This window comes from Phyllobates terribilis, unplaced genomic scaffold (assembly GCF_046119375.1).
Source record: "Phyllobates terribilis strain yellow unplaced genomic scaffold, ASM4611937v1 Scaffold_2__4_contigs__length_985480577, whole genome shotgun sequence".
Classification (NCBI taxonomy): Eukaryota; Metazoa; Chordata; class Amphibia; order Anura; family Dendrobatidae; genus Phyllobates; species Phyllobates terribilis.
This window is the reverse complement of record NW_027362762.1, coordinates 165,421,547-165,447,882: the sequence shown is the minus strand read 5'-3', so window position 1 is coordinate 165,447,882 and position 26,336 is coordinate 165,421,547. Positions and strand designations below refer to the sequence as shown.

General features: G+C 42.2%; 1 protein-coding gene across 1 annotated transcript in view; it reads left to right on the top strand.

Annotated features, from left to right (window-relative positions):
* Positions 1 to 26,336, top strand: part of LOC141199519 (electroneutral sodium bicarbonate exchanger 1) — a 265,649-nt gene that overhangs the window by 227,667 nt on the left and 11,646 nt on the right. Inside the window, exons 14-22 of the mRNA XM_073663223.1 lie at positions 3,077 to 3,322; positions 5,236 to 5,341; positions 7,491 to 7,652; positions 8,625 to 8,738; positions 9,309 to 9,470; positions 11,982 to 12,233; positions 13,549 to 13,617; positions 22,547 to 22,720; positions 24,944 to 25,081. Coding sequence (XP_073519324.1) covers positions 3,077 to 3,322; positions 5,236 to 5,341; positions 7,491 to 7,652; positions 8,625 to 8,738; positions 9,309 to 9,470; positions 11,982 to 12,233; positions 13,549 to 13,617; positions 22,547 to 22,720; positions 24,944 to 25,081 — 1,423 coding nt within the window. The remainder of the gene's footprint in view (positions 1 to 3,076; positions 3,323 to 5,235; positions 5,342 to 7,490; positions 7,653 to 8,624; positions 8,739 to 9,308; positions 9,471 to 11,981; positions 12,234 to 13,548; positions 13,618 to 22,546; positions 22,721 to 24,943; positions 25,082 to 26,336) is intronic.

Here is a 26,336-nt window from a genome sequence, read left to right as displayed (position 1 = left end):
GACATCGGATCGCTGATATCAAGGTATCATTTTATTCAGCTTCCTATGACCTACATGCCCGTATAGCCGGCTTAGGAGGGATGATCCTACTGACAGGTTCCCTTTAAACCTTTGTATTTCTCCATAGATGTGCAATACAAAGTTATATTTTGGTACCGTGTTAGCCAGAAAATTCAACGTAAATACTTTTATGCCCAAAAATGCCAAAATTTTTCTCAGGGTGATACCTTTATTGGCTAACAAGACAAAAATATACATATATGCAAGCTTTCAGATCACACAGGCTCCTTCTTCAGTCAGGATTACAAATGAATTAATAATGAATTTGTTATTTCTCCATAGGAAATTTAAGGTGTACAAAGGTACAATAAGACCCTCTAATAGTGATGAGCTGGCGTACTCGTTTAACCCTTTCACCGAGCAATCTCAAGTGCTTGCCAAGTATCTTCGGCGTGCTTGTATATTATGTTCAAGTCCCTGCGTCTGCATGATTTACGGCTATAAGACAGCCTCAGCACGTGAGAATTCCCTAACAAACAGGCAATCCCTGCATGTGTTGAGGTTGTCTTACAGCCGTAAATCATGCAGATGCAGGGACTCGAACATAATATACAAGCACGCCGAAGATACTTGGTAAGCACCCAAGCATGCTCGGTGAAAGGGTTAAACGAGCACGTTCGCTCATTACTAACCTCTACAAAAGCTTTATGAATGTCCCATATAAAAAGAAACCTACAGAACATATACCTTAGTAAGTCAGAAAACTTTGTATGGAGCAGGCTTAGGAGTTGAATGTAATATCAAGACAGGCTCCTGCTGCAAAAGCTGGCATTGGATTACATGCTATAGTAATATCCCTTAGAAAACCTATATTGGGGGCATGTTGGATTATTATGGTAGCCAGGAGTTTAATAAGAACCCCTAGGTCTGCCATCCAGAGGATAAGTCCTGTTTTTTATTAATGTACCAATAAATGCTGTCTTACATTTTTCCTAATTGTCCGCAGCACTGTGTACTCTACCTCTTTAGTTATTATTAAGGAGTATCCAGAGGATAACACTGACTGGATATCCCACTACAATACAGACATTTTGCTATGTATTACGCAATAGATCGCATCTCAAAGTCCCTTAGTGGTATTTATAATAGTAAAAAAAAAAAGTGTTAAAAATGTAAATCAATGTACAGTTTTCCAATTGCTACATAAAAATATGAACAACATAAAAGATATATAACTGGTAACACTTTGGCAGTAATGATGTGAACTATTAGAATTACTATATTTATCCTGCATGGTGGACACCACCAAAAATGTAAGAATTGCTGTTTTTTGGTCCTTACCACCCCAACGAAAATGGAATTAAAAAGTGATCTAAAAGTTTTATGGACCACAAAATAGTACCAATTAAGAATACAACTCAACCTACAAAGAAACAAAAGCTAAACAGAAAAATAGAAAAGTTTTGGCTCTCCAAATGTCACCACAAAGCAATTTTGGTTGCCTTTAAATACTCTCAGCTCCTATAAACAAGTTCTCATACCGCTGTGTTAAATTGAATCTGCAGCAGGATTTCACACACTAAACTATACGTGCATATAACTCTTTCAAATCCAGCAATACCTGTACATGACCAGTTCATTCCTCCATTGCTGAGAAATCAGTGTTTGAATTGATATGAAAATGAGGCTGAAGGACTATTGTAGATCTGAAGTCTCTGTCACTCCAGCCCTATCCATCCAGCGCCGCCTCCTCCTGCTTCACTGACAGCCTCTATGCTGGTGACTTCAGGCAAAGGAGCCGTAAGTAAGGTAGGAGGAGGCAGCACTGCGCTGGGAATAGAGCTGGAGTGACAGAGGCTTCAGATCTGCAATAGCTCTTCATCCTAATTTGCAGATCAATTCAAACATTGATTTCTCAGTAATGGAGGAATGGACTGGCCATATAAAGATATTGCTGGACTTGTCTTTAAAAGAGCTACATGCACATGTGAATAGTTTGGGAGGTGAAATCCTGCTGAGAGATTCTCTTTAATGGACATATAAAGATATAATAGTTCATGGAAGACAAAAAGGAAAAAACAAAAATGATAAATGGCTGCTGCGAGAAGGGGTTAATATGGCTATGCTCTTGAGGTCTTACTCACAGCGTCACAATGCAGAATTCAGCAGATGATACCAGGTGCTGCTTGACATGGCTCTGTATGGGAATACTGCTTTATGGAGGAATGTGTGCATGGTGTGTGGCTCTGGATGTCGGCGATTGAGAGCTGCCGGCTTCTGCTTGTAATAATGCAGTATGTGTTATCTTTGATCTTTATATTTTGAGAAGACAGTGCATTGAGCCGAACATCATAATTATCTTCCTATTGTTCATTGGGGAACAATCCCCCTCCTAGTATTGTTTGCATTATGGGGAAGAACCATTGTCAATATACACACTGTGGTTTTTTCCTACGTAGCAAGTGGCAACATCACTAGTTCTTTTCTAAATAGCTCATCGACTTAGTGCTCGTGATTGTTCCTGAACTCTTCTAGAACATGTAACATTGATATTGCCATTTCCTTGTTCTTTGCAATCATGTTTTATTTATGTATCACATAATGACGCCTTTGATTGGTATAAATGTGTGTTCTTCCTGAGATGTAGAAGTTATCATTTTCCTTTTTCCTTTAGGTATTTGATATTTTTCTTCTGTGAAAAATCCACAAAGTAATATCTGGATCAATTGTCATCTTCTTTTAAAATGGCATTTTGTTTTCAGCTGTTTGTATGAATACATTGAAGTCTTTTGTGTCCTTACTAGAATATTTCATTGTTTGTTTTTTTTTAAAGGATCACAGCAAAGTACAGAACTATTTCATATATCAGGCGGGATCATAATCATAATGACTATATTTCTTTTGAAGGGGAAATCTCAGTCGGATTGAATAGAAATTCCCTACAAATTTCAGAGCTCTACTGCCGCTTTCTTCCCGCATTGTTACCGGATTCATGAGCATGTTTGTCTTTTATTGCTATTATTCACACTGCCTCTTCCCATTCTAATAACTGTTACCTTCCTGGCTTCCTTTCTAGAGACCATGAGCTGTCCTATCTATCACTGAGAGCGTGCATTGGGCTGTGGACAGCTTTCCTCTGCATTGTTCTGGTCGCCACTGATGCCAGCTCTTTGGTTTGTTACATCACACGCTTTACAGAAGAAGCCTTTGCCTCGCTGATTTGTATTATTTTTATCTATGAAGCCATAGAGAAGCTGATACATTTGGGAGAGACCTATCCTGTTCACATGCACAGTCAACTGGACGAGTTAACTCTTTATTAGTGAGTGTTTTACCTTTCTGCCAATATATGTGTCTCATGATGTGAGTTAGAGAACGGGATGCAAATTAGCTCCCTTCCAGAAATTCCTGGAAAGTCTATAAAAAAAAAAAAAATAGGGCATGCATTTAACTATGTCCGAAATGAAATTTTACACTTCATAGTCAATGCAGGTAATGTGTTCATATCAGAATTTTGGGTTGTAGACCTATTCATAAAAGCTCTTATGCCAGGAAAGTGGCTTCAGAACTTTGAAAAGTTGAAAAAAATTAGTGACTTTTGGTGTTTTCACCCCAGTTTAAATCAGCTACACTAAAATGGGTGGACTTGGGAGGAGCCTAGACCGGGGCGTGACCATGCCCGCCCGCCAAATTCATCAAATGTGCCCACGTTTTGTACACCAGAAATAATTAATTGAGTCCCTGACTGTAGTAGCATTTCTGGTGCGGCGCACAAAGGTGCATGACACTCAGAAGAGGCATTAAACTCATTAAGTGGCGTGCTCCTCTTAATGAATATGGCGCCACTTAATATCTTAAAGGCCCACTCCAGTGAATTTTTTTATGCTTCCATGTGCCAGCTATCATGTATGTGATAGTAATTAGTGTAGTTACATACTCACCAGCCACCTTTTTCTACCTGTATCTGCCTCGTCTCGGCGTCACATGACCTTCTCCGTAACCTGTGGATCAGTTTGTGAAGCGTAAGTAACAATCTCAGTGTAAGTCTAAGGGACTCAGAACGAAGCTACAGAGCCTTGTTCTGAATTCACATAGACTTACATTGAGAACGTTCGTAAAGTTCACCCGTCCCACGTCTATATTATGCGGGGTACACCACTCTAATTTGGAGAGAGGATTGTGAGCCTTTATAAGACTGAAATGTTCATATATGTTCCTTGATTTGGAAAAGATTTAATTGAGGCTACAGAAATAATAGAATATGTAAAGGGGTTTTCCCACAAACAAAGTTAATTTTAAAGTTTATTTTAATCAATAGATCTAGGAATAATAATAATTTCCACAATTGGATGTGTTTAAATAAAATGTTCCTGTGCTGAGATAATCTTATCAATGTGCCCCTGCTGTGTACTGTGTAATGGCTGTGTCTGACCGTGCAGAAACATGGTCTGCTCATACCACAGCTCCAGGGCAGGGGAGGAAGCTAAAGAGTATACAGACATTACAGCACGGGATCACAGCTGATTCTTTTTGTGAGGTAATACATTTCCCTGCCTGTTTTTAAAAAATGTTTTACCTCAAAGAAATAATCAGCTGTGATCCCCCACTGTCCTGTCTGTATACTCTTTTGCTTCCTCCCCTGCCCAGGAGCTGTAGTATGATCAGTGTCCCTGATCAGACACAGTCAGACACAGCCATTACACAGTACACAGCAGGGGAACATTTATAAGATTATCTCAGCACAGGAACATTTCTCTGCCAAATTTTTAAAAAGTGGGTGCTGCTTAGTCGGGAGGGGCAAGGCTGAGTGCGGCCGACAAATTCATCACAATTTATGCCAAAACAGTGGCGTAAATTATGACAGAGCTGAACAGCAGTCTTTGACTGGAGCACATTGCCTCTTCTATCTGTCCGCCGGTGCACATTACTGTGGGTATTTGAATTAATTTTCTCTGTACTAGTCTGGATGCTGGTCTCCGCATATTGCGCTTGTTGGTACTTGTGCAGGGTGTGATGTTAGCATTATACGCCTCTGTATTCACCTTCATGCAGGTGACATATCCTAGGGAAACCAGTTAGTTTACCTTCATCTGTGTAGGCGCAGTGGGAGCCCACCCTTTTAAGATGATAATGGAAGATCTGACTGATCTGAGGTTTTGAGTATCTTATTGAAAATCATTAGTGAATTTATTCTGGAAAAAAAAGTAAGAAATCCTCCATATTTCTTGTGTTTAGCTGTAAGTGTGCTGCTCCAGACTCTCCGTCTAACAAGACCTTGCTGTTCTGGAGGGAAAATAACATCAGCCTTTCTGAAGATCAGTGGGCCAACCTCACAGTTAGTGTAAGTACATGACATAGTATAACACTGATCGTTTGCTGTACTGACAATTATCTTTGTTTTGTGTCAATAGATACAAATTGAGACTCCTTAGTACGTCTTAATAATTAACTGAATAGTGTTAGATAGCAAGGTTTAGAGATTTCTTGGGTCTATCCTTCAGGAATGGTCTTTAACTTGAGGATAGGTTATATAACATCAGCCCTTCAAGAATTTTAGGTAGACCTAACTAATACCTGTCAGTTTTCTTAACTCATAACATCACATTTCTACAGATTTCAGAGACCAAATAGAGCTATAAAATGTTGTAGTCTTTGTCCTCCCTTAATCCCAATGACCCCTCCATCATAAATATGCGTGCTCGGTTTAGCTAAGTGTGCATGTATTTTCAGTTGTCATAGAGGACGAAGTCTCCGCAGTGCATCTCCCATGAGAGTGGGTTTGTATACTGTAAACTGGCCACCCAGATCTCAACCCCATTCAGCAGCATTTCACATGCTTAAGACAAAAATTAAGGCGGAAAGACCCACAAACAAAGAAAAACTGAAGTCAGTTGCAGTAAAGGTCTGGCAAAGCATCACAAAAGAAGAAAAAACAGAGTTTGGTGACATCAATAGCTTCCAGATTTCAAGCAGTCATTGCCTGCAAAGGATTCTCTACAAAATATTTTAAAATGAACATTTTATTTATGGTAAAGTTAATTTGTCCAATGAGGAGGCCTTGTAGAAAAATGGCAGCAATTCGTAAATGTGAAGACCCAGGGTCTTCCATGGGTGTAACGCTGTTCAGACAACACAGGGTGAGGGTAAGACAGTGTGGCAATACTTTATTGAACTACAAAGCGGACAATAAACACACAGAACAGTCCCAGCACATACCCAAGATGGTACAACATTACACAGTCTCACCCTTCCTTTTCCGCTCGCCTGTGATAGAGCAGCTCCGACTTTGGAGACTTCCAGGGCCAACTACCTCAACCAGTGGCCCCCTCGCTTCTGGCGGGCCCCCACAGAGAGGAGGTAGCGGCAAGCTTAGGAAGCTAGCAGTCCATCGAGGTACAAGGCCAGGAGACCCGGGGGTCCCACACTGGCCTCTCCAAGAGTTTCCATGGGGCCAGGCGACCGGTGGGTCCCTCCTGGCAACTCCAAATGTCTCCATGGGTTCTAAGTGACCAATGGGTCCCTCGTAGCAACCCCAAAACAACATATCCATGGGGCCAGGTGACTTCTTCGTCCTCTCCTGGACTCCCCAAAATGTATCCATGTCTATCTCTGATGGTTAAATGGAGCAGATCCGTATCTTTCCAGTCAGGGCCGGTACCCTTAGACTAGAATCATGTAGAATACAAATCTGTGTCTCTTAGGATAATGCCATGCAATCCATCTGCTGTCCTAAAGGATGTCTCTCATTCTGCTTCTAAAGTCTTTATGAATCTCTGTCCCAAGACTCTCTGCTACAGAGGCTCATGTCCTTTCTGCTTCTCTGGGCTCAAGTCTCCTGAATGGCAGAACTTCTGTCACCCTCCCCTCCCCCCAAAGCTAAGTGTGCATTAGTGGAGGTATCTTTCTCAGGTTGACCCCATCATCTGGGTCTACATGTGAGACTCCCTGTGGTGAAGGCTCCACCTGATCTTCTTTCAACACTTGCTCAATGAGCCCAGACGATTTTTAAACAATTGTTACAGGCTCCTGAGATACTAATGAGATTAGTGGAATTCTGGACACTTTACAAGTTAAGTTAGTGTGCATAAACTGAGGAGCAAGGAGAACATTAATAAAACACAGCCAGCAATCGCTAATAAAACACAATAAGGTATTTCTCTTGGATTAACAAATCTAATCGTCTGGCTAATTCAGATTATAAACTGTATTGTCACAGTAAACGTTTCACAGGATATTTTTGTTCAACCCCTTTAATTAAACTTGAAAGTCTACACTTCAATTGCATCTCAGTTGTTTCATTTTAAATAAAATAAAAAATAGTGGCAGGTAGAGCCCAAATCACAAAGATTCAGACCTAACTGAATATACAAATATATGTACACTATTGTGTTGTTGTTTTATTAAGTATTTGATCAAGCCGAATCCCCATCCCCTCCATCTAAAATAAAGACTGTAGCTTGTCTGAGTGTACTCTTACATTTATTTTTAAGAATTGTAAAATGATGCATGGAGAGTTTGTGGGACCTGCCTGCGGACACCACGGACCATACACTCCAGATGTCCTCTTCTGGTCCTGTATTCTGTTTTTTACCACATTTGCACTGTCCGGCATGTTGAAAACTTTTAAAACAAGTCGCTACTTTCCTACCAAGGTGAGTTATTTGTTATATCTTACTGTAACTGCATTATTGCACCACTCCTTCTTCTTCTTCTTTTCCTCCTTCTTCTTCTTCTTCTTTTCCTCCTTCTTCTTCTTCTTCTTTTCCTCCTTCTTCTTCTTCTTTTCCTCCTTCTTCTTCTTCTTCTTTTCCTCCTTCTTCTTTTCCTCCTTCTTCTTTTCCTCCTTCTTCTTTTCCTCCTTCTTCTTTTCCTCCTCCTTCTTCTTTTCCTCCTTCTTCTTCTTTTCCTCCTTCTTCTTCTTCTTCTTCTTTTCCTCCTTCTTCTTTTCCTCCTCCTTCTTCTTTTCCTCCTTCTTCTTCTTTTCCTCCTTCTTCTTCTTCTTCTTCTTCTTCTTCTTCTTCTTCTTCTTCTTCTTTTCCTCCTTCTTCTTTTCCTCCTCCTTCTTCTTCTTCTTTTCCTCCTCCTTCTTCTTCTTCTTCTTCTTTTCCTCCTTCTTCTTCTTCTTCTTTTCCTCCTTCTTCTTCTTCTTCTTTTCCTCCTTCTTCTTTTCCTCCTCCTTCTTCTTTTCCTCCTTCTTCTTCTTTTCCTCCTTCTTCTTCTTCTTCTTTTCCTCCTTCTTCTTCTTCTTCTTTTCCTCCTCCTTCTTCTTCTTCTTCTTCTTTTCCTCCTTCTTCTTCTTCTTCTTTTCCTCCTTCTTCTTCTTCTTCTTTTCCTCCTTCTTCTTCTTCTTCTTTTCCTCCTTCTTCTTCTTCTTCTTTTCCTCCTTCTTCTTCTTCTTCTTCTTCTTCTTTTCCTCCTTCTTCTTGTTTTCCTCCTCCTCCTTCTCCTTCTCCTCCTTTGTTGCCGAGCTGAATCTGTCATTTAGCATGTTTGTGATACATGTAGCCACAGACAGCGTAATGCAAAGCTATGTTCTCTTGTGCCATAGCAAGACTATATCTGGCCAGAAAATATTTTATTTCTAAAATTGTTATAATAAAAATACTGTGCATTTTTGTACTCAGGTGCGATCAATGGTCAGCGACTTTGCGGTGTTCCTCACAATCTTGAGCATGGTGATTTTGGATTACTTAATTGGAGTGCCCTCCCCAAAGCTCCAAGTTCCAAATGAATTTAAGGTAATTGTGTAAGGAAATCACATATATATTTTTTTAAGTTGCCTCCTTCATTCTAACTCAGAGACGTTTAACGTTTCAGCCACATCTGTTTAAAAAAGAAAGTCTTTCCGACACATTAGGATGTAATATTAGGCTGGGCCTGTATTATATTTCTGCCATCTGTTAGATAAAGATAGGATTCTAGGGGGTAGTGGTATGGTAAGAGTATGTCTTTGGCATGTGTTTCAAATAATCCCACTAGGATATGTTAAAGGCTGTAGATGTTTTGCGTTCCATCATTATTCCTATGTCCATGGGCTGTGTCTGGTATTACAGTTCAGACTCATGACATTTGATTGGGGCTGAACTGTAATACTTGTCACAAACCATGGACAGGAGTGGCACTATTTCTTGAAAAAAAGAGAGATACAAGTTTATCAGCTATCAGAAAATTAGTCTGTTACAAATAGCTGTACAAATTAGTTTAGTTTCCTTGAAATCCCATCGATACTCATTTTTACATTTCGTGCATTGAGTAGCAGTGTATAAAAAAACAGAATATCTATCATTATTTTTTTTTATCTTTTGTAGCCAACCAGAGATGACCGAGGTTGGTTTGTCAACCCTATTGGAACAAACCCCTGGTGGACAGTGTTCCCGACAGTAATCCCTGCCCTCTTGTGCACCATTTTAATATTCATGGACCAACAGATTACTGCTGTTATTATCAACAGAAAGGAGCATAAACTTAAGGTAAAGCACAGTTTTATGCTAATTGGATGCTGGTGATTTTTGGTAAAACTGATATTTTCTGGGAGATTTATCCTTTGAGTTTAAAGAGAACCTGTGACTTCCATAAATGCAAATGCATATGCATGCTGATCTGCCATATGCACGAGGCCTTAAAGTGGTTGTCTAAGTAATAAGAATCATGTAATTAAAGTGCATAATTAGGAGGTAAATTACTTATTGTCTGAAATTCCCACTGAGAATTTTTCATTTTTAATGTTACCAATAGATAGTTGACTGGCTGCAACCTTCATATTCTGTCAAAACAACATGAAACGTCTCCTCCTGTTCAGATAGAATGTGACAACTGTTGCTGATTGGCTGCAGCGAGCACATGACGCCCCTCACCAGATGTTGATGCCATGAGACACAGTACTGAGTGTGAAATAGAAGCTTCTTTCGTACACCCACCTGGGCCTTATAAAGAGGTTGTCCTATAAACAACATTTATCACCTATCCACAGGATAAATGTATGAATGTGGGGTGCACAGTGGCTCAAACACCAAATAATCCAGAGAAAAGGGGGGGGGGGGTAAACCACTATTTGAATTACTGAGCATGTGCAATCATTACATCATTAAAGAGAATCTGTCAGCAGGTTTTTGCTACCTCATCTGAGAGCAGCATAATGTAGGAAAGGAGACCCTGAATGCAATGATGTATCAGTTAGATTACTGGGTGCAGCAGTTGTGACACAATCAGAGTTCTTAGATGCAGCATGAAGCAGAACTGAGAAAGCTGCCCCCGCCCACACCACAGCTCTCTATGTACATTGTCTATTGACAGTGAGCTGCTTATTAGAGGAGGGAGCCAGACAACTTGGCACGAGGCAGCTAGTCCCAGCAAAGATAATGTCCTAGTGATAAAACCTTCATTGTAATAAGTAGAATAAATAGAATGTAGTAAAAGGTTATACTTCCTTCATATCTAGAATGATTGCTTTCTCTAGGTTTTATGTCGTCCCACGCTAATTCTAAGTTAGATATATTTTCGTTAGTTAATATTGTTTACTGCATATATTTTATAAACAGATGTTTTACCGTTCCAAAAAAATTAGAAAGGAGGGATGGTCAGCACTCCAATGGATAAAATCAAAAGCTTTATTGGATTATCTGAAAAGGTTTAAAAAACAGTCTGACGCGTTTCTGGCGCTAGTACTTCACCCTTGGTTCGGCTTGGTCAGGCACCAAACCTTTTTAAATGATCCAATACAGCCTTTTGATTTTATCTGTTGAAGTGCCGACTATCCCTCCTTTCTAATTTTTTGCTATTTGCTGTGCTCACCAGCGGGACCGGCTCCCTCCGTTGAAGCATGTCTCCCTCGGTTTTGGATTCGGCATGAAGCTCCCTGACTCTCCCCCGTCTCCTTTTAACGTTCCTTTTACCGTTCCAGTCTGTGTAGGGGTACTAGACTTTCACCCTGGATTGGGTCACTTGTATTACCATGTAAAACTTTCAATAAAAATGATATATTAAAAAGAAAGCAAAAGACCTTCATTGTAAGTAAACAACAGCATTCAGCCTGATACGTGACACATCCCTCTATTCAGTGTTTTAACTCCTACCTCATGCGACCCTCTGATTACACAGAAAAAAAACAGATTCCTATTAACTGTCTATGGAGGAGTGGTCACACATGCTTAGTAACTTTTCATTCCCACAGGGGACTTTGAAACCCTTGTTCTCTTGATTAATCGGGGTCCCAATGATCAGATTCTCAGCAACCATAGATTTATCACCTATGCTTTGAATAGTTAAAGGAGTTGTCCACTACTTTTACATTGATGCCCAATGTCAGATCGGCCGGGGTCTCTCACGCGGCACCCCCGCAGATTAGTGGTTATCGGTACCAGCGGTGGCTGCCGGCCAGAAGTCCTTACCTGAGCTGCCTGGCCGTCAAATTGTAGTGGCCGGCGCTTGTAACTGCACATCCGCCTCCCATTCAACTGAATGGGAGGCGGAGGTGCAGTACCCCATGGTGGCCACTACAGATGGACAACCAGGCACCGCAGGTAAGGACTTCCGGCCGGCAGCCGCCGCCTGCACCGATAACCGCTGATCTGCGGGGGTGCCGCGTGCGGGACCCCTGCCGACCTGACATTGAAGCCCTATCCTGTGGATAGGGCATCAATGTCAAAGTACTGGACAACTTCTTTAATAGCTATTGTTTATTGGATGAACCTTTTAAGGATATCTTTTAAAATAGCGGACACCCTCTTTAGGCAGTTTTTTGGTTTGTGAGAAAAAAATCTGAAGTTCTGTTGGTGTTGTGATTGAACTACTTTTCAGACCCAATACTTTTTAACGCCAAGGATACCCAGTGGTATGTTATATAAAGCAATATTGATGTACTGTAGAAGGTAGTAAGGTTAATGTACTATATAAATGATGTGATATAAGTGATGTGGATGTACTATATTTTGCCTTATATTACTAAAGAGAGTACATATGTACATATTCTTTCCATTCCACAGAAAGGATGTGGCTACCACTTGGATCTGCTGATGGTGGGGCTGATGCTGGGAATCTGCTCTATCATGGGATTACCATGGTTTGTGGCTGCAACTGTCCTCTCCATTACCCATGTTAATAGTCTTAAATTGGAATCTGAATGTTCTGCTCCAGGAGAACAGCCCAAATTTCTTGGTATCAGGGAACAGAGAGTGACCGGCTTGATGATCTTCGTGCTTATGGGCTGCTCTGTGTTTATGACTACTGTGCTGAAGGTAAATAATTGAGTAGGTCAAGGTCTCCATGCACTTTGTATTATTCCACTGCTTGCATAGGTTTCCTCTGTGTTCACTATTTTCCCTCATATGCTAAACACATAGAGATGGTTAATTAGATTCCTATCAAATAGACCTTAGTGCATCACTGTTAACGAGTCTGACTTTCTAGATTCACCCCCAATCCTCAGAATGAAGGGGCTTCAGTGCATCACACAAGTGAATGGAACAGAGTAAAGTTCTCTGCTCAGAATAGGAATGTAAAAGCTGCGGTAGAGGAAAAAAGCTGTACGGATCTTGTTCCCTTCATTTTGGAGATGGCTGTAATCCCAAGGGTTGGATCCAAACTGTTCGAAATCCCAAGGGTTGGATCACGACTGTGCCTATTGTTTTGGCAAGTCTTGATATACCCTACCATTATATGATGAGACTATCCCTTTAAAAGGAAGACTAGCAAAAATTAGTGGATGTTGGTGTCCTGATCTTATGTTATCAGTGGTATAAGGTATCAAGAAAATTAAATTATAACCCAAACAATTATTATAAGATGTAATGGGCGACTCCCTTCATATCACTGACCTACATAGACAGAGAGGTGTTTGTAGGGCGAGACTATCAATTTGTACACAGTGCACTTGGAAAATGCATGCTGTATGTATGATAGTGTGAGTGTGCACGATTCTTGTGTAGTACTGGATAGTACAGGGTTACCATATACCAATAATCAAAATGATGACCTCTCACTATCTCTAACTAAACATTTGTTAAAAGTTACAATGAGAGAAAAGGCCATAAGTTGCTTTTTTGTGCTTCTCTTCTGAGTTCCTGGTTTCAGTGTTGCACCAATATTGTATTATGTGAACAAACTCTTGGAAGTTTGTGCAGGAAAATATAATATGATAAAATTAGTGATAATAGAATGGTTTCCATATGTATAGTTTCATTAAGAAAATCCCAGTTAGGACCAAAAATATGGTTGCGTGAACTTGGCCTAACAGTGAAAAATCGACAGCACTCAGCCCAATGTTATTCAATGGGACAGTGCAAATTAGCACATTTTTTTCATGGACCGAATCTGCGTTTGAAATAAATCCCAGCATGCACTAGTTTCTTCCGTGTGTCAGATGAGATTCGCCCATTTAAGCCTACGGGTGTGCAAAAAAAAAATCAGATCCCGATTCTTTTTTTTGCCACATGGGCTGAAAATACTCTTGTCTTATCTCTGCTCAATAAAATACATAATCAATATATTTTGTAATATTGTTAAACCACTGAAAAAGAGTATATTTTCCATAATTTGTCGCTTGTTTTCCAGTTTATACCGATGCCTGTACTCTATGGAGTATTTCTATATATGGGGGTCTCGTCGTTGAGAGGCATTCAGGTAAATATACCTTGATTATTACCAGGATTGTTAAGATTTTTGAGTGTTTTGAGGAGATGTTTCTCTGCACAGATATGATGGAAAAAAATCTATATTATTATATATCCTGCATTAGGATTTTTTGTTAGTAAGTAACCTTTTAGAGTCAAGGAGCCGGTGATTTTTTAAATCTAAAAGTAGTAGTCTGCAAGTCGACATTTTCTTGACAAGGTTGATTAGAAAAGCTTCCAGGATTTTCCAGTGAAGGTCTACTTTCCTGTTGCTTTATAACATTTTACTCTACAAGTAATACTCGCCGAGTATTTCCGGGGTTGCTCGGCGGGAGCTCGGGTCCCCTCCCTGCATGTTTGTCGCTCTTTACAAAGCCAATGAAAATGCTGGGATTGCCTGCCACTCACTGTAATGCCGCAGCCATGTTGGTTGTGGAATTACAGTGATTGGCTGGCTGCACAGCGTCATCAGGTCTATATCAGACCTGATGCCGCCATGCTCGTCAGTCTACTCCGCAATCAGACAGTGTAGGGAGAGGCTGCTGAGCTAGGGAGAGATTTGCTTGTTTCTTAGTTAGTATAGGTATACCACCATATATTATACACATATCCATCTCAACTAACTGTCCTTCTGAGGACTAATCCAGCTGCATAGATATCAGTGCTAGGCAGGCAGGCAGTGTTTGTGGCAGACTGCAGTGCATATAGCAAGAGGGTCCATTCCAGTTCTGTCTGCTGCTGGTGCTTTTACAGATATTTCTAGAAATAGCCCCAGGTATCGGGGGCCAGGAATAATTTTTTTTTTGGATCTTAATCCTGATTATTTGCTTAAAAAGCAATCCAGAGAACACTGTTTTTCTGCGTCACTTGCTTGTTGGCACTGCAGAATACAGCCAGATCCTTTCCATATTACAGCGCTAAAAATCCATCTACTTAAAACTGTGGTTTATCGGTCACACGGATCACATATAAGTGCGCTGAAAATTCTGCCATTTCTGGCCTCCATTGAAATTTTGTTGCATTGTGTCAGTGAAGTTATTGACACCAGTTCGCTGTTAAAAATAGTTACCTACAGGCCAGCTATTTAAAACTGTTGTTTTCCGTCACACGTATCACATCACTGCGGTTCAAATCCAGCCATTTGTAGTGAACGTGGAAAATATTGTCCTCCATTTAAAATGGGCAAGGTGCTTGGTAAGGGACGGAGAAGTGGACGTGATGGTGATGATGGTGCATGTAGAAGACAAGGCTGTGGGCTAGCTGAAATTGTGCTACAACAAACACACACATCTTCTCGCTCGACCTTCCTGTCCCAATTAATAGGGGACCGCAGAACACCACTAGTTAACACAGAGCAGTGTGAAAAAGTTATTGGTTGGATAGCAGATAATGCTTCCAGTCACTTAGCCACCACCACCCTGTCTTCCACACGGTCAAGTCTCAGTAGCCGTGAGTCTGGACTGCATATTCCTCACCCTGATCCTCCTTCCTCCCACCATGCTGAGTGCCCGGAGACAACTGATCCCACACTTGGACACTTCGAAGACCTGTTCACTTTTCCCATTTATAGATTTGGGCCTCTCGCCCGGTCCACTTGAAGCGGGGCAAGAGGAGATCGCATGTAGTGATGCCCAAATTTTTGAGCAGCCATGGTCACACAAAGGCGACGGTGGGAAACTGTCACAAGAGGTGGACGATGATGAGACATAATTGCCAGAAAGTCAAGAGGTGGACCCCAAGGTGCAGAAGTGGAAGACGAGATGGTGGATAATATAGTAACTGACCCAACCTGGCAGGGGGACATACAGAGCGAGGACAGCAGCACACAGGGGGGGGGAGGCATAGCACGACAACAGGCAGGAAGAAGCAGTGGGGTGGCCGCAGACAGAAGGTGGGCAATCGTTCCCCGTAACATCAACACGACTGAAGTTGCCAGTATAACTGTTAGGTCTTCCCGAGTCTGGTTGTTTTTTAAAGACTCTGCTGATAACCCCAAAAAGGCCATTTGCACCACCTGCCAGGCCAGCATCAGCAGGGGTAGCAAAACAACCAGCCTGACCACCACCAGCATGATCAGGCACATGGCAGCAAAGTACCCGACTAAGTGGGCCGAACACCAGGGTCCAGGAACAGTGTCTGCGGGTGGCACCACTGCTTCTTCCGTTGTGCGTGCAAGCCAATCCTCTGTCCATGGCGCATGTGAAGATGCCTCCTGCCCTGCACCTGTCGTTGCACACTCTCAACTAGCACCATCAGCAAGCACGTCCATGTCCCAGTGTAGCGTTCAGTTGTCCCTACCCCAGTCCTTGGAACGCAAGCGCAAATACGCAGCCAACACCCCACAGGCCACACTACTAAATTCACACATTTCGCTCGAAATGTTGCCTTTTATGTTTGTGGAGACGGAAGTTTTCCTCAATCTCATGGCGGCGGCCGTCCTTCTGTACTCGGTCCCCAGCCGTCACTATTTCTCCCGGTGTGCCGTCCCCGCATTACACGAGCACGTGTCTCACAACATTAGCGGTGCCCTAAACAACACAGTTACTGGGAAAGTCCACTTAACCACGGATACGTGGACAAGTGCTTGTGGGCAGGGACGGTAAATCTCGCTGACGGCACACTGGGTTAACATAGTGGAAGCTGGGACCCAGTTGGACCTTGGGACGGAACACGTCCTCCCAACGCCGAGGATTGCAGGCCCTGGGTCAATCAGGGTTGCCCCTACATTCTAGAGTTCCTGCACCACCTCCTCCTCTTCTTCAGCATTCATCTCCGAAATGACCACATCAGTCGCAAGCTGGAAGTAATGCTTCCAGGGGTCTTCCCCATGCTGTTCCCATGTCATTTGAGCATTGTTCCCATCGATTTGGGCAATTTTTACGCCCTCTGCAGACCGCCGGGGGGAGTCGCCGGAAAAATGTTCACGTTTCCCATAGACTTACATTGGGTTCGTTGCTCAGGTCGAGCACCCGAGCATTCCAATTTGTTCGACCCGAGCAACGAGCACCCGAGTATTTTAGTGATTGCCCATCACTACATGGGAGTAAACGTTAAGGGACACTTTAAAGTTTATGTATGAAAAAAATCAGTTCGGTGTTATGTGCTAACAGAGGGAGACTCAGCAAGACTGGCACCAAACCAGCAAAGGCGCAGCCACAGACGCATTTGGCGCAAGCTGCCCATCTAGGCTAGACCTTGAGGGCCGGGAATAATTTTCACCCAGCTCCCAGTAATGGATGGGGGACTTTGGCAGAGCCCTTCCCAGGCCCACTGTTGCCGGTCAGCTGGCATCTGGTTACATGGCCAGTGCCTAGTCATGAACCAGGTGGGTACTACTGCAAGAACCCCTAGGAAGAATGAAGAGGGAAGGAGAAGACCTCTATGAAAAACCCTGGAAACATCACAACCAATAATAGCACCACTCGCCACCACAGCATATAGGAACTGCAATAAACAGCAAAGGACTGAGCAGGGAATGAATACCTCATGTGGTGTATTTATCTTATACATTATTTTTCATATTTTTTGCACATTTTTATGCAGGATGCGGCCAGGCCTCTTCAGTGTTGGCTGGGTGAATTGGGGCGTCTGTCCTGTGGGGGTGCACGTATATAGTGCTGGGCAACCCACCTGATCTAACAGTATGGGCGTCATCAATAGGCTGCAAGCCAGACACTGTGCATCACACATATCTGTGTGACTGGTGCCCTAAGCAAATTCCATTGGTGTGCATGTACAATACTACACAGTCACCCCCTCCATGAATTGGTAGGTTAGTGAGGGGCTGTCTGTATCAGTATCCTGCACAGGTGCTACCCCCGCCTTTTTCATGGAGGCTTGCTGCATCCTGCAGTGCATTGGTAATCTGACCTGGTGTTGGTAAGGCATTATCTTTTACTGTGATATTTTTTAACAGGGTTAAATAGCCTGCCTAATGCCGAAGGGAATGATCAGGTGTTGAATACCTCCCAATCATCCCCAGACAAACACTCCCTGCTAACTTGCACAGCAGAATGGACACAATCCCACCACTGCCTAGTGTCACACATAGCAGCATCCTGCGTTACCTGGCAACCGGGAAACACAGCGTCCCATGTTCCTCGGGCAGTGAAATCAATGGGAGATATGGCGTCCCGCGTCATCACACATCCCACCACTCCAGAACGCGATGCGCCATAAGATTGGGACAGTCTGTGTGCACGCATTTTAGCTCTGCCTTCAGGGTCAGGACAATGGTGACGCCAGTGACCGGAGTAGCATAGCACCGGACCTGCTTCATTCCCAGGTGGGAGCACAGAACCACAATTCCTAACAATCGGATGTTGTTTTCTCCCAAATATGTAATCTAGTACAATAAGGAGCCGCCATATGGCGGCACATTGAGCGCTCCTGGCTACATAGTACATTAATGGACTGTGTATTTCTGTACAGGCTCATTGCATGAGGAACTTTAATAACTACCTAATAAATATGTAAGACCCAGACTAATGCAGATATTTGATCTTCATGGATAAGCAGAGGACATCCCAGGGTACATTGTGAATCTCTTTTATAGAGGTATCCATTTTAATAATTAACCTTGCTGGCATTTCTGACAAATTCTCTTTATTGTTCTTCATCCTGCTGTATCCCGCCAGCTCGCACGCCAGCACACATACATTAGTGCGCTACACGGAGCGTCAGCTCACCGGAGATCAAGAGGCAGCACATTTTGTCTTTATTGGAGGAAAGACAGATTATGTCTCTCATGGCTCAGGGAGATTGGCAGGCCATTATTCCCCTCCTGCAGGTAAATGCTCCCGAGTGTCTGAGTCTTTGCTCTTGGGAAGTCTCCAGTAAGATACATTACACTCTGCTTATCTGCACAGCTGCTCAGTACCTCCATAGCTGCCGGGGCCAAACCCCAAGCTCTGGCCAGTGAAGTGCCACATAATACAGTGCCTTGAAAAGTATTCATACCCCATGAACTTTTCTACATTTTTTCACGTTACACCCACAAACTTCAATGTATTTCATTAGGATTTTATCTCCTATACCAACACAAAGTAGCTAGTAAAGAAAATGATGCATGGTTTTCTAAATAATTAAAAAATATGAATCTGAAAATGTGAACCTACGCTCCAGTGTCAAGTCTTTTGCAGCCTCTAGCACATACATGTCAAAGTTTGGCCGGTGGGCCAAATCTGGCCCGCAGGGTGGTTATATTTGGCCCGCGACACCAGAACAGCCAGCCCTATGTGGGCCCATTATTCTGTATGGAGGACTATGTAGGGCCATTATTCTGTATGGAGAACTATGTGGGGCCCATTATTCTGTATGGAGGACTATGTGGGGCCCATTATACTGTATGGAGGACTGTGTGGGGCCCATTATTTTGTATGGAGGACTGTGTGGGGCCCATTATTCTGTATGGAGGACTGTGTGGGGCCCATTATTCTGTATGGAGGACTGTGTGGGGCCCATTATTCTGTATGGAGGACTGTGTGGGGCCCATTATTCTGCATGGAGGACCATGTGGAGCCCATTATTCTGTATGGAGGAATGTGTGGGGTCCATTATTCTGTATGGAGGACTGTGTAGGGCCCTTTATTCTGTATGGAGGACTATGTGGGGCCCATTATTCTGTATGGAGGACTATGTGGGGCCCATTATTCTGTATGGAGGACTGTGTGAGGCCCATCATTCTGTATGGAGGGCTGTGTGAGGCCCATTATTCTATATGGAGGACTGTGTGAGGCCCATCATTCTGTATGGAGGGCTGTGTGAGGCCCATTATTCTATATGGAGGACCGTGTGGGGCCCATTATTCTGTATGGAGGACTGTGTGGGGCCCATTATTCTGTATGGAGGACCATGTGGGGCCCATTATTCTGTATGGAGGACTGTGTGGAGCCCATTATTCTGTATGGAGGAATGTGTGGGGTCCATTATTCTGTATGGAGGACTGTGTAGGGCCCTTTATTCTGTATGGAGGGCTATGTGGGGCCCATTATTCTGTATGGGGGACCATGTGGGGCCCATTATTCTGTATGGAGGACTGTGTGGAGCCCATTATTCTGTATGGAGGAATGTGTGGGGTCCATTATTCTGTATGGAGGACTGTGTAGGGCCCTTTATTCTGTATGGAGGACTATGTGGGGCCCATTATTCTGTATGGGGGACCATGTGGGGCCCATTATTCTGTATGGAGGACTGTGTGGAGCCCATTATTCTGTATGGAGGAATGTGTGGGGTCCATTATTCTGTATGGAGGACTGTGTAGGGCCCTTTATTCTGTATGGAGGACTATGTGGGGCCATTATTCTGTATGGAGGACTATGTGGGGCCCATTATTCTGTATGGAGGACTGTGTGGAGCCCATTATTCTGTATGGAGGACTGTGTGGGGCCCATTATTCTGTATGGAGGACTGTGTGGGGCCCATTATTCTGTATGGAGGGCTATGTGTGGGCCCATTATTCTGTATGGAGGACTATGTGGAGCCCATTATTCTGTATGGAGGAATGTGTGGGGTCCATTATTCTGTATGGAGGACTGTGTGGGGCCCTTTATTCTGTATGGAGGGCTATGTCTGGGCGCATTATTCTGTATGGAGGGCTATGTCTGGGCCCATTATTCTGTATGGAGGACTATATGGGGCCCATTATTCTGTATGGAGGACTATGTGGGGCTCTTTATTCTGTATGGAGGACTATGTGAGGCCCATTATTCTGTATGGAGGACTATGTGGAGCCCATTATTCTGTATGGAGGAATGTGTGGAGTCCATTATTCTGTATGGAGGACTGTGTAGGGCCCTTTATTCTGTATGGAGGGCTATGTGGGGCCATTATTCTGTATGGAGGACTATGTGGGGCCATTATTCTGTATGGAGGACTATGTGGGGCCCATTATTCTGTATGGAGGACTGTGTGAGGCCCATCATTCTGTATGGAGGGCTGTGTGAGGCCCATTATTCTATATGGAGGACTGTGTGGGGCCCATTATTCTGTATGGAGCACTATGTGGGGCCCATTATTCTGTATGGAGGACCATGTGGGGCCCATTATTCTGTATGGAGGACTGTGTGGGGCCCATTATTCTGTATGGAGGACCATGTGGGGCCCATTATTCTGTATGGAGGACCGTGTGGAGCCCATTATTCTGTATGGAGGAATGTGTGGGGTCCATTATTCTGTATGGAGGACTGTGTAGGGCCCTTTGTTCTGTATGGAGGGCTATGTGGGGCCATTATTCTGTATGGAGGACTATGTGGGGCCATTATTCTGTATGGAGGACTATGTGGGGCCCATTATTCTGTATGGAGGACTGTGTGGAGCCCATTATTCTGTATGGAGGACTGTGTGGGGCCCATTATTCTGTATGGAGGACTGTGTGGGGCCCATTATTCTGTATGGAGGGCTATGTGTGGGCCCATTATTCTGTATGGAGGACTATGTGGAGCCCATTATTCTGTATGGAGGAATGTGTGGGGTCCATTATTCTGTATGGAGGACTGTGTGGGGCCCTTTATTCTGTATGGAGGGCTATGTCTGGGCGCATTATTCTGTATGGAGGGCTATGTCTGGGCCCATTATTCTGTATGGAGGACTATATGGGGCCCATTATTCTGTATGGAGGACTATGTGGGGCTCTTTATTCTGTATGGAGGACTATGTGAGGCCCATTGTACTGTAAGGGGGACTATGTGGGGCCATTGTACTGTATGGAGGACTATGTGGGGCCCATTATTCTGTATGGAGGACTTTGTGGGGCCTATTATCCTGTATATTGGTTGGCCCGCGACTTTGTCCAAGTTCTTCATTTTGGCCCTCTATGTGTTTGAGTTTGACATCTGTGCTCAAACAGGTTTTCCTCCCGGATTGCCCTGTATTTAGTTCCATCCATCTTTCCTTCAACTCTTACCAGCTTTCCTGTCCCTGCTGAAGAAAAGTCCCTGCTGCCACCATGTTTGATTTTTGGGGGAGACGGCGGTGGGATTAGCTTTTGTCACATTTTTTTTAAAAAAAATATGCAGCATGTTAATTTTTGTTACGGAAATGCACCTTTTTGGTACAGATTTTACCCATTCATTTCAATGGGGACCCTAAATCTGCAGGTTGAAGAGCTGGCGATGAATTGTTTTGCTGCAGTTTTTCTTTTGCTTTTTTACAGCAAAAAACATATAAAAATTTCTAAATAAGTGCTGATAATATGAATGGATTTTCCATGCAGAATTCAGGTGCACAAAATCCACAGAGAATACACAGCCTAAGGCTTATGTCTCCCAGGAGCAGTGCTAGTCTTGCCCAAGGTATGTCTATAGTATTGTAAATCAGCTCCATTCAGGTGAATGGGATGAGTTGCAATACCAGACAGTGTGGATAAGTGTGGCACTATTAAAGAATCTAGTCATTGTTTTCCAATGTTTTACACTAAACCAAAAAAAGTTAACTGGAGTATAAGTTGGTATGCATGCAAAATAGGAGCATGTTCACACTGGTCATTAAACAGACAAAACCTAAGACAGAAACGAAGTGGACATACACCCTGCTGTAAGTAAATAAGTAAAAGCAATAGTTCATATACTTGGTACATACAGTTTTTGATCAAAAAAGTGTAAAAGCCATCCCACAAGGACCAAGGTGCACCCAAATTCGGGATGGTCCTAACCTCTAGTATTAAAACCTTACCAATGTTATACACTAGTAGAAAACATAAATGGAAAAATAGAAACATTTTGAATAAAACTTGCATTTTTTCATAAAAAAATGCAATTTTAGTGATCAAAGCTATGATATGCTAAAATAAAACTGCTGCTGTAACCAAGGAAAATATGTTTCTATTACTGAGGCTGGCATACAATTACCATAGTAATAAGACCCCATTCTAAAGTATCAGATCACTGTTTCTTTGGAGAATGGATCATATCATGTTTGATTTTTCTTTTCTTTTTTTGCAGTTCTTCGACCGTCTCCTTCTGTTTGCAATGCCGGCCAAACACCAGCCGGACTTTATCTACCTGCGGCACGTTCCTCTACGCAAAGTCCATCTGTTCACTATAATCCAGCTCACTTGTCTGGTTCTCCTTTGGGTTATTAAGGCTTCTCCAGCTGCAATTGTGTTTCCTATGATGGTAAAATATGTGTTTGATATTTTGGAAAGACAGATGACTTTTCTGCTTAAATGTGTGTTTGTTTGTAGTAAATGTTAGGGCTCATACACACTGGGACAGAACTGGTAACAGCATGGAGCCAATACCTATAGCCCTACAGGCAGTGTCAGACTGAGGTGGCAAGAGCCCACCAGTAACATAACTCTGAGGGCCACAGTTCAGCTACATGCAAATATTACATTATCCTCATCCACAGATGTACCTCTGCTTCTATATAACAATAGTCTGGGCAGTTTTTTGGATGAATAATGAGATGCTGCCATTGTCTGTACATGATGAATCAAGTGCATTGTGCCAACTGCTACTCATATATAGTAGATGGGGGGCCTACACCTGCATGGTGGCCCACTGGGGAATTTACCTGTCCTCTGGTGAGCCAGTCCATACCTGTCTACAGGCTCTGCATGACCATATAGGTAACTATATATAGGATATATATATATATATATATATATATATATATATATATATATATATATATATATATATTATATTTTCAGTGAATTCACAATTGGTCGACCTATACATGACGTTTACTGTATGAAGAGACTTTTATTTTATCATTGAAGATTTTTTATAAAATGTGCAAAAACAAAAACCCCAAATCCCACTCTTCAAACCTCGCTCCCTCCTCAACTCTGTAAATTCTTTATGTAAGAAGTCAATTATTCCCATTAACTCCCACCACCGATTAAACAACCTCTCCCCAATTTCCTTATTAACCTGATATGCAATTTGCCTCTTCAGAGAGGAGGACTAGAACTCTATATCGCCACCTGTTGGATGCAGCAATCCTACAAGTCACTATCGACCCTTTAACAAGCCTTGTAATATGATGAGAAATGCGAAGGCTACAAGTGCTGGCGGCACATCTCCCGCTCACAAACGCCCGCTATCTGAGACATCTGTTGCCAGGCCAGGGCTCAGACTTACTGACACACTAAGGAAGGTTTAGTTCTCACTGAAGCTTCTCCTTAGGGAGAAACCTAATAATTAATCGAGGTGTTACCAGGTAAGTACTTTGTTTCTTTTGCCAGAAGCATCATAAATAAGTTGTCAGCCTCTTCTATTTGGATTCCCAGACCTGCTCTGCGTCTATTTTTTCTGTATATTTAGTTCATTTTGCGTTCCTTTGCTCCAGCTTATTGTGATGCTTGTGCAGACTGCAGCTAAGCTTCACTTACAAGTCAAGATGCAGAGATTTTGCAGCTCCATAGAGTTGAAAGATAGGGGAAGCTCTGCTACATCTATAGTAGTAAGGCTGTGTTCACACCGTCATGGCATCCGTGTTTCAAGCAGCCATAAGGGAAATGTTGGATCAGTTTTCAAATGATATTAATGGTCCTGAGAGATCACATTAAGGCTAGTGTCACATGACCGATTTTCTCTCATCCGAGAAAATCGGTCCTATTATGCTGATCATACTTTGATCAGAGTGTGATCCGATTTTTTTCGGATGAGAATAAAAAAAAAAATCTCCATTTTCTCCATCTATTCAGTCTGTTCATGAAAATCAGACTGGCCTTGGATTTCATCCAAGTGCAGTCTGATTTTTTTTCCACTGACCCATAGACATGAATGGCCGAGTGTGATCCAATAATCAGATGAACTTTGTGCATGCTGTGATTTTTTTTTTTCCTCATACCGACTTGGTCGAAGGAAAAAATCAAACATATGCACTGCCCAATAGAATAACATGGGGATAAGCGCCATCTGCTAAAATGACGGATAGCGCTCATCAAATTTTTTCGGTCGTGTGGAGAAGCCCTTACGTTGGATCCTTTAGATTTCTGTATGAGTGAACATTTTGCAGTATGAATTGGGCTGCTTATATTGGGGGATGATTTCTGGCCATAAACAAGAACCAATTGGCGCTTTAATGGCCTGTTTACACTGGTGACATATCTGTATAGGACAATTGGTACGATTGTTTGCTGTCCAAGTACAGAAACCTGAATAGAGACAATTATCTGAAAGTTTTCCCATAGAACTCAAGTTAAAAGGTGTCACGTATGATATGATGATTATTAGGTGTGAGTGTGGTGGTGTTGTGTAACATGTAGTGATAATGATATGTTGTGCAATGTACGTGCAACACCCTCTGTGTCTAGGAAATATCATGTGTATAATTCCTGCTGCACACTCCTGTGTATAGTAAAGCTGATGCCTGATTGCCTGTGACAGGTCCTCGCTCTGGTGTTCGTCCGCAAAGTAATGGATTTCTGTTTCACCAACCGGGAGCTGAGCTGGCTGGACGACCTGATGCCGGAAAGTAAGAAGAAGAAGCTGGAAGATGCGAAAAACAAAGCCAAGGAGCTGGAGGTAAGGGAAGGAGGCTTGAAAAATATTACACATGAGATACAAAGGATGGCGATGCTAGGCGGAGCAGGAGGTCAAAAGGCTCAACTGGGATAAGGAACCAAAAAGAACAAATGTGTGCTAGGACTAAAGTAGATGCAATTATTTATTTTAAAACAATGGATTTTCTTGAATATTAAAAAATATACCCTTAATGAAGCATTTGTGATTGTGCATCAGGTGTTTGGTGGCTGAGCCTCTGATTACTATATGCACCTTTTGCACTTTATGTGACATAATGTTTAGGAATTACTTTATTTAGCACTCCAATCTGAATTATTGTGTGGGCATACATATGTGAAACGATTTTCTCATTATCTATTTTTACAATTATATATATATATATATATATATATATATATATATATATATATATATATATATATATATATATATATATATATATATATATACACAGTTGTGCTGAAAAGTTTACATAACCCTGATCAAAAGTTCACATACCCCAGTGATTTTGGCCTGATAACATGCACAGAATTTGGGTTTGAATGGCTACTGAAGGTAACATCCTCACCTGTGACCTGTTTGCTTGTAATCAGTGTGTGTGCATAAAAGCTGAGTGAGTTTCTGGGATCCAGACAGACTCTTGGATCTTTCATCCAGCCACTTCATCCAGCCAGTTATGATTTATATTCTCTGAAACAAGGCCAAGAAAAGAAAAATTCTGCCGGTACACAGTGGGTAGAATTTCTAATGAGATAAATTTTTTTAATTCAGTTTTGCTTGTGACTGTGTTTCCATTATGTGCACCAAATTTATCAAAGTGTTGGTGCAAAAATGGGCACAAAACCCTGTATAATTTCTCCCCAATGGCTATAGATGCATTTCCAACACTGATAAAGTCTCAAGAGTCCAAGAAAAAAAGTGGAAAATTCATCAAGGGTTTTGTGCAAATCTTTTTGCACTAAAAGGACTCAAATTTTGCTGCATGCTATTTTTCTGCAAAAATGTTGGACATTTTGCAATTTTTTTGCACTTTTTTAAAAAGTGGATGTCATTTTGGTGTACGTAGTTATGCAAATAAGATGAGGTTATGCAAATAAGATGAGGTTTGAGCCACATTTATTTATTGCGACTTGTTGAAAACAGTTGCAATCTTATTCCTATCAGGGGAGGTCTAAAAATAATGAAGTATCAATTCTAGGAAAAAGTATTCTATCTAAAGAGGCTTCACTTATCAAACATTGTGAAACTTTTTGAT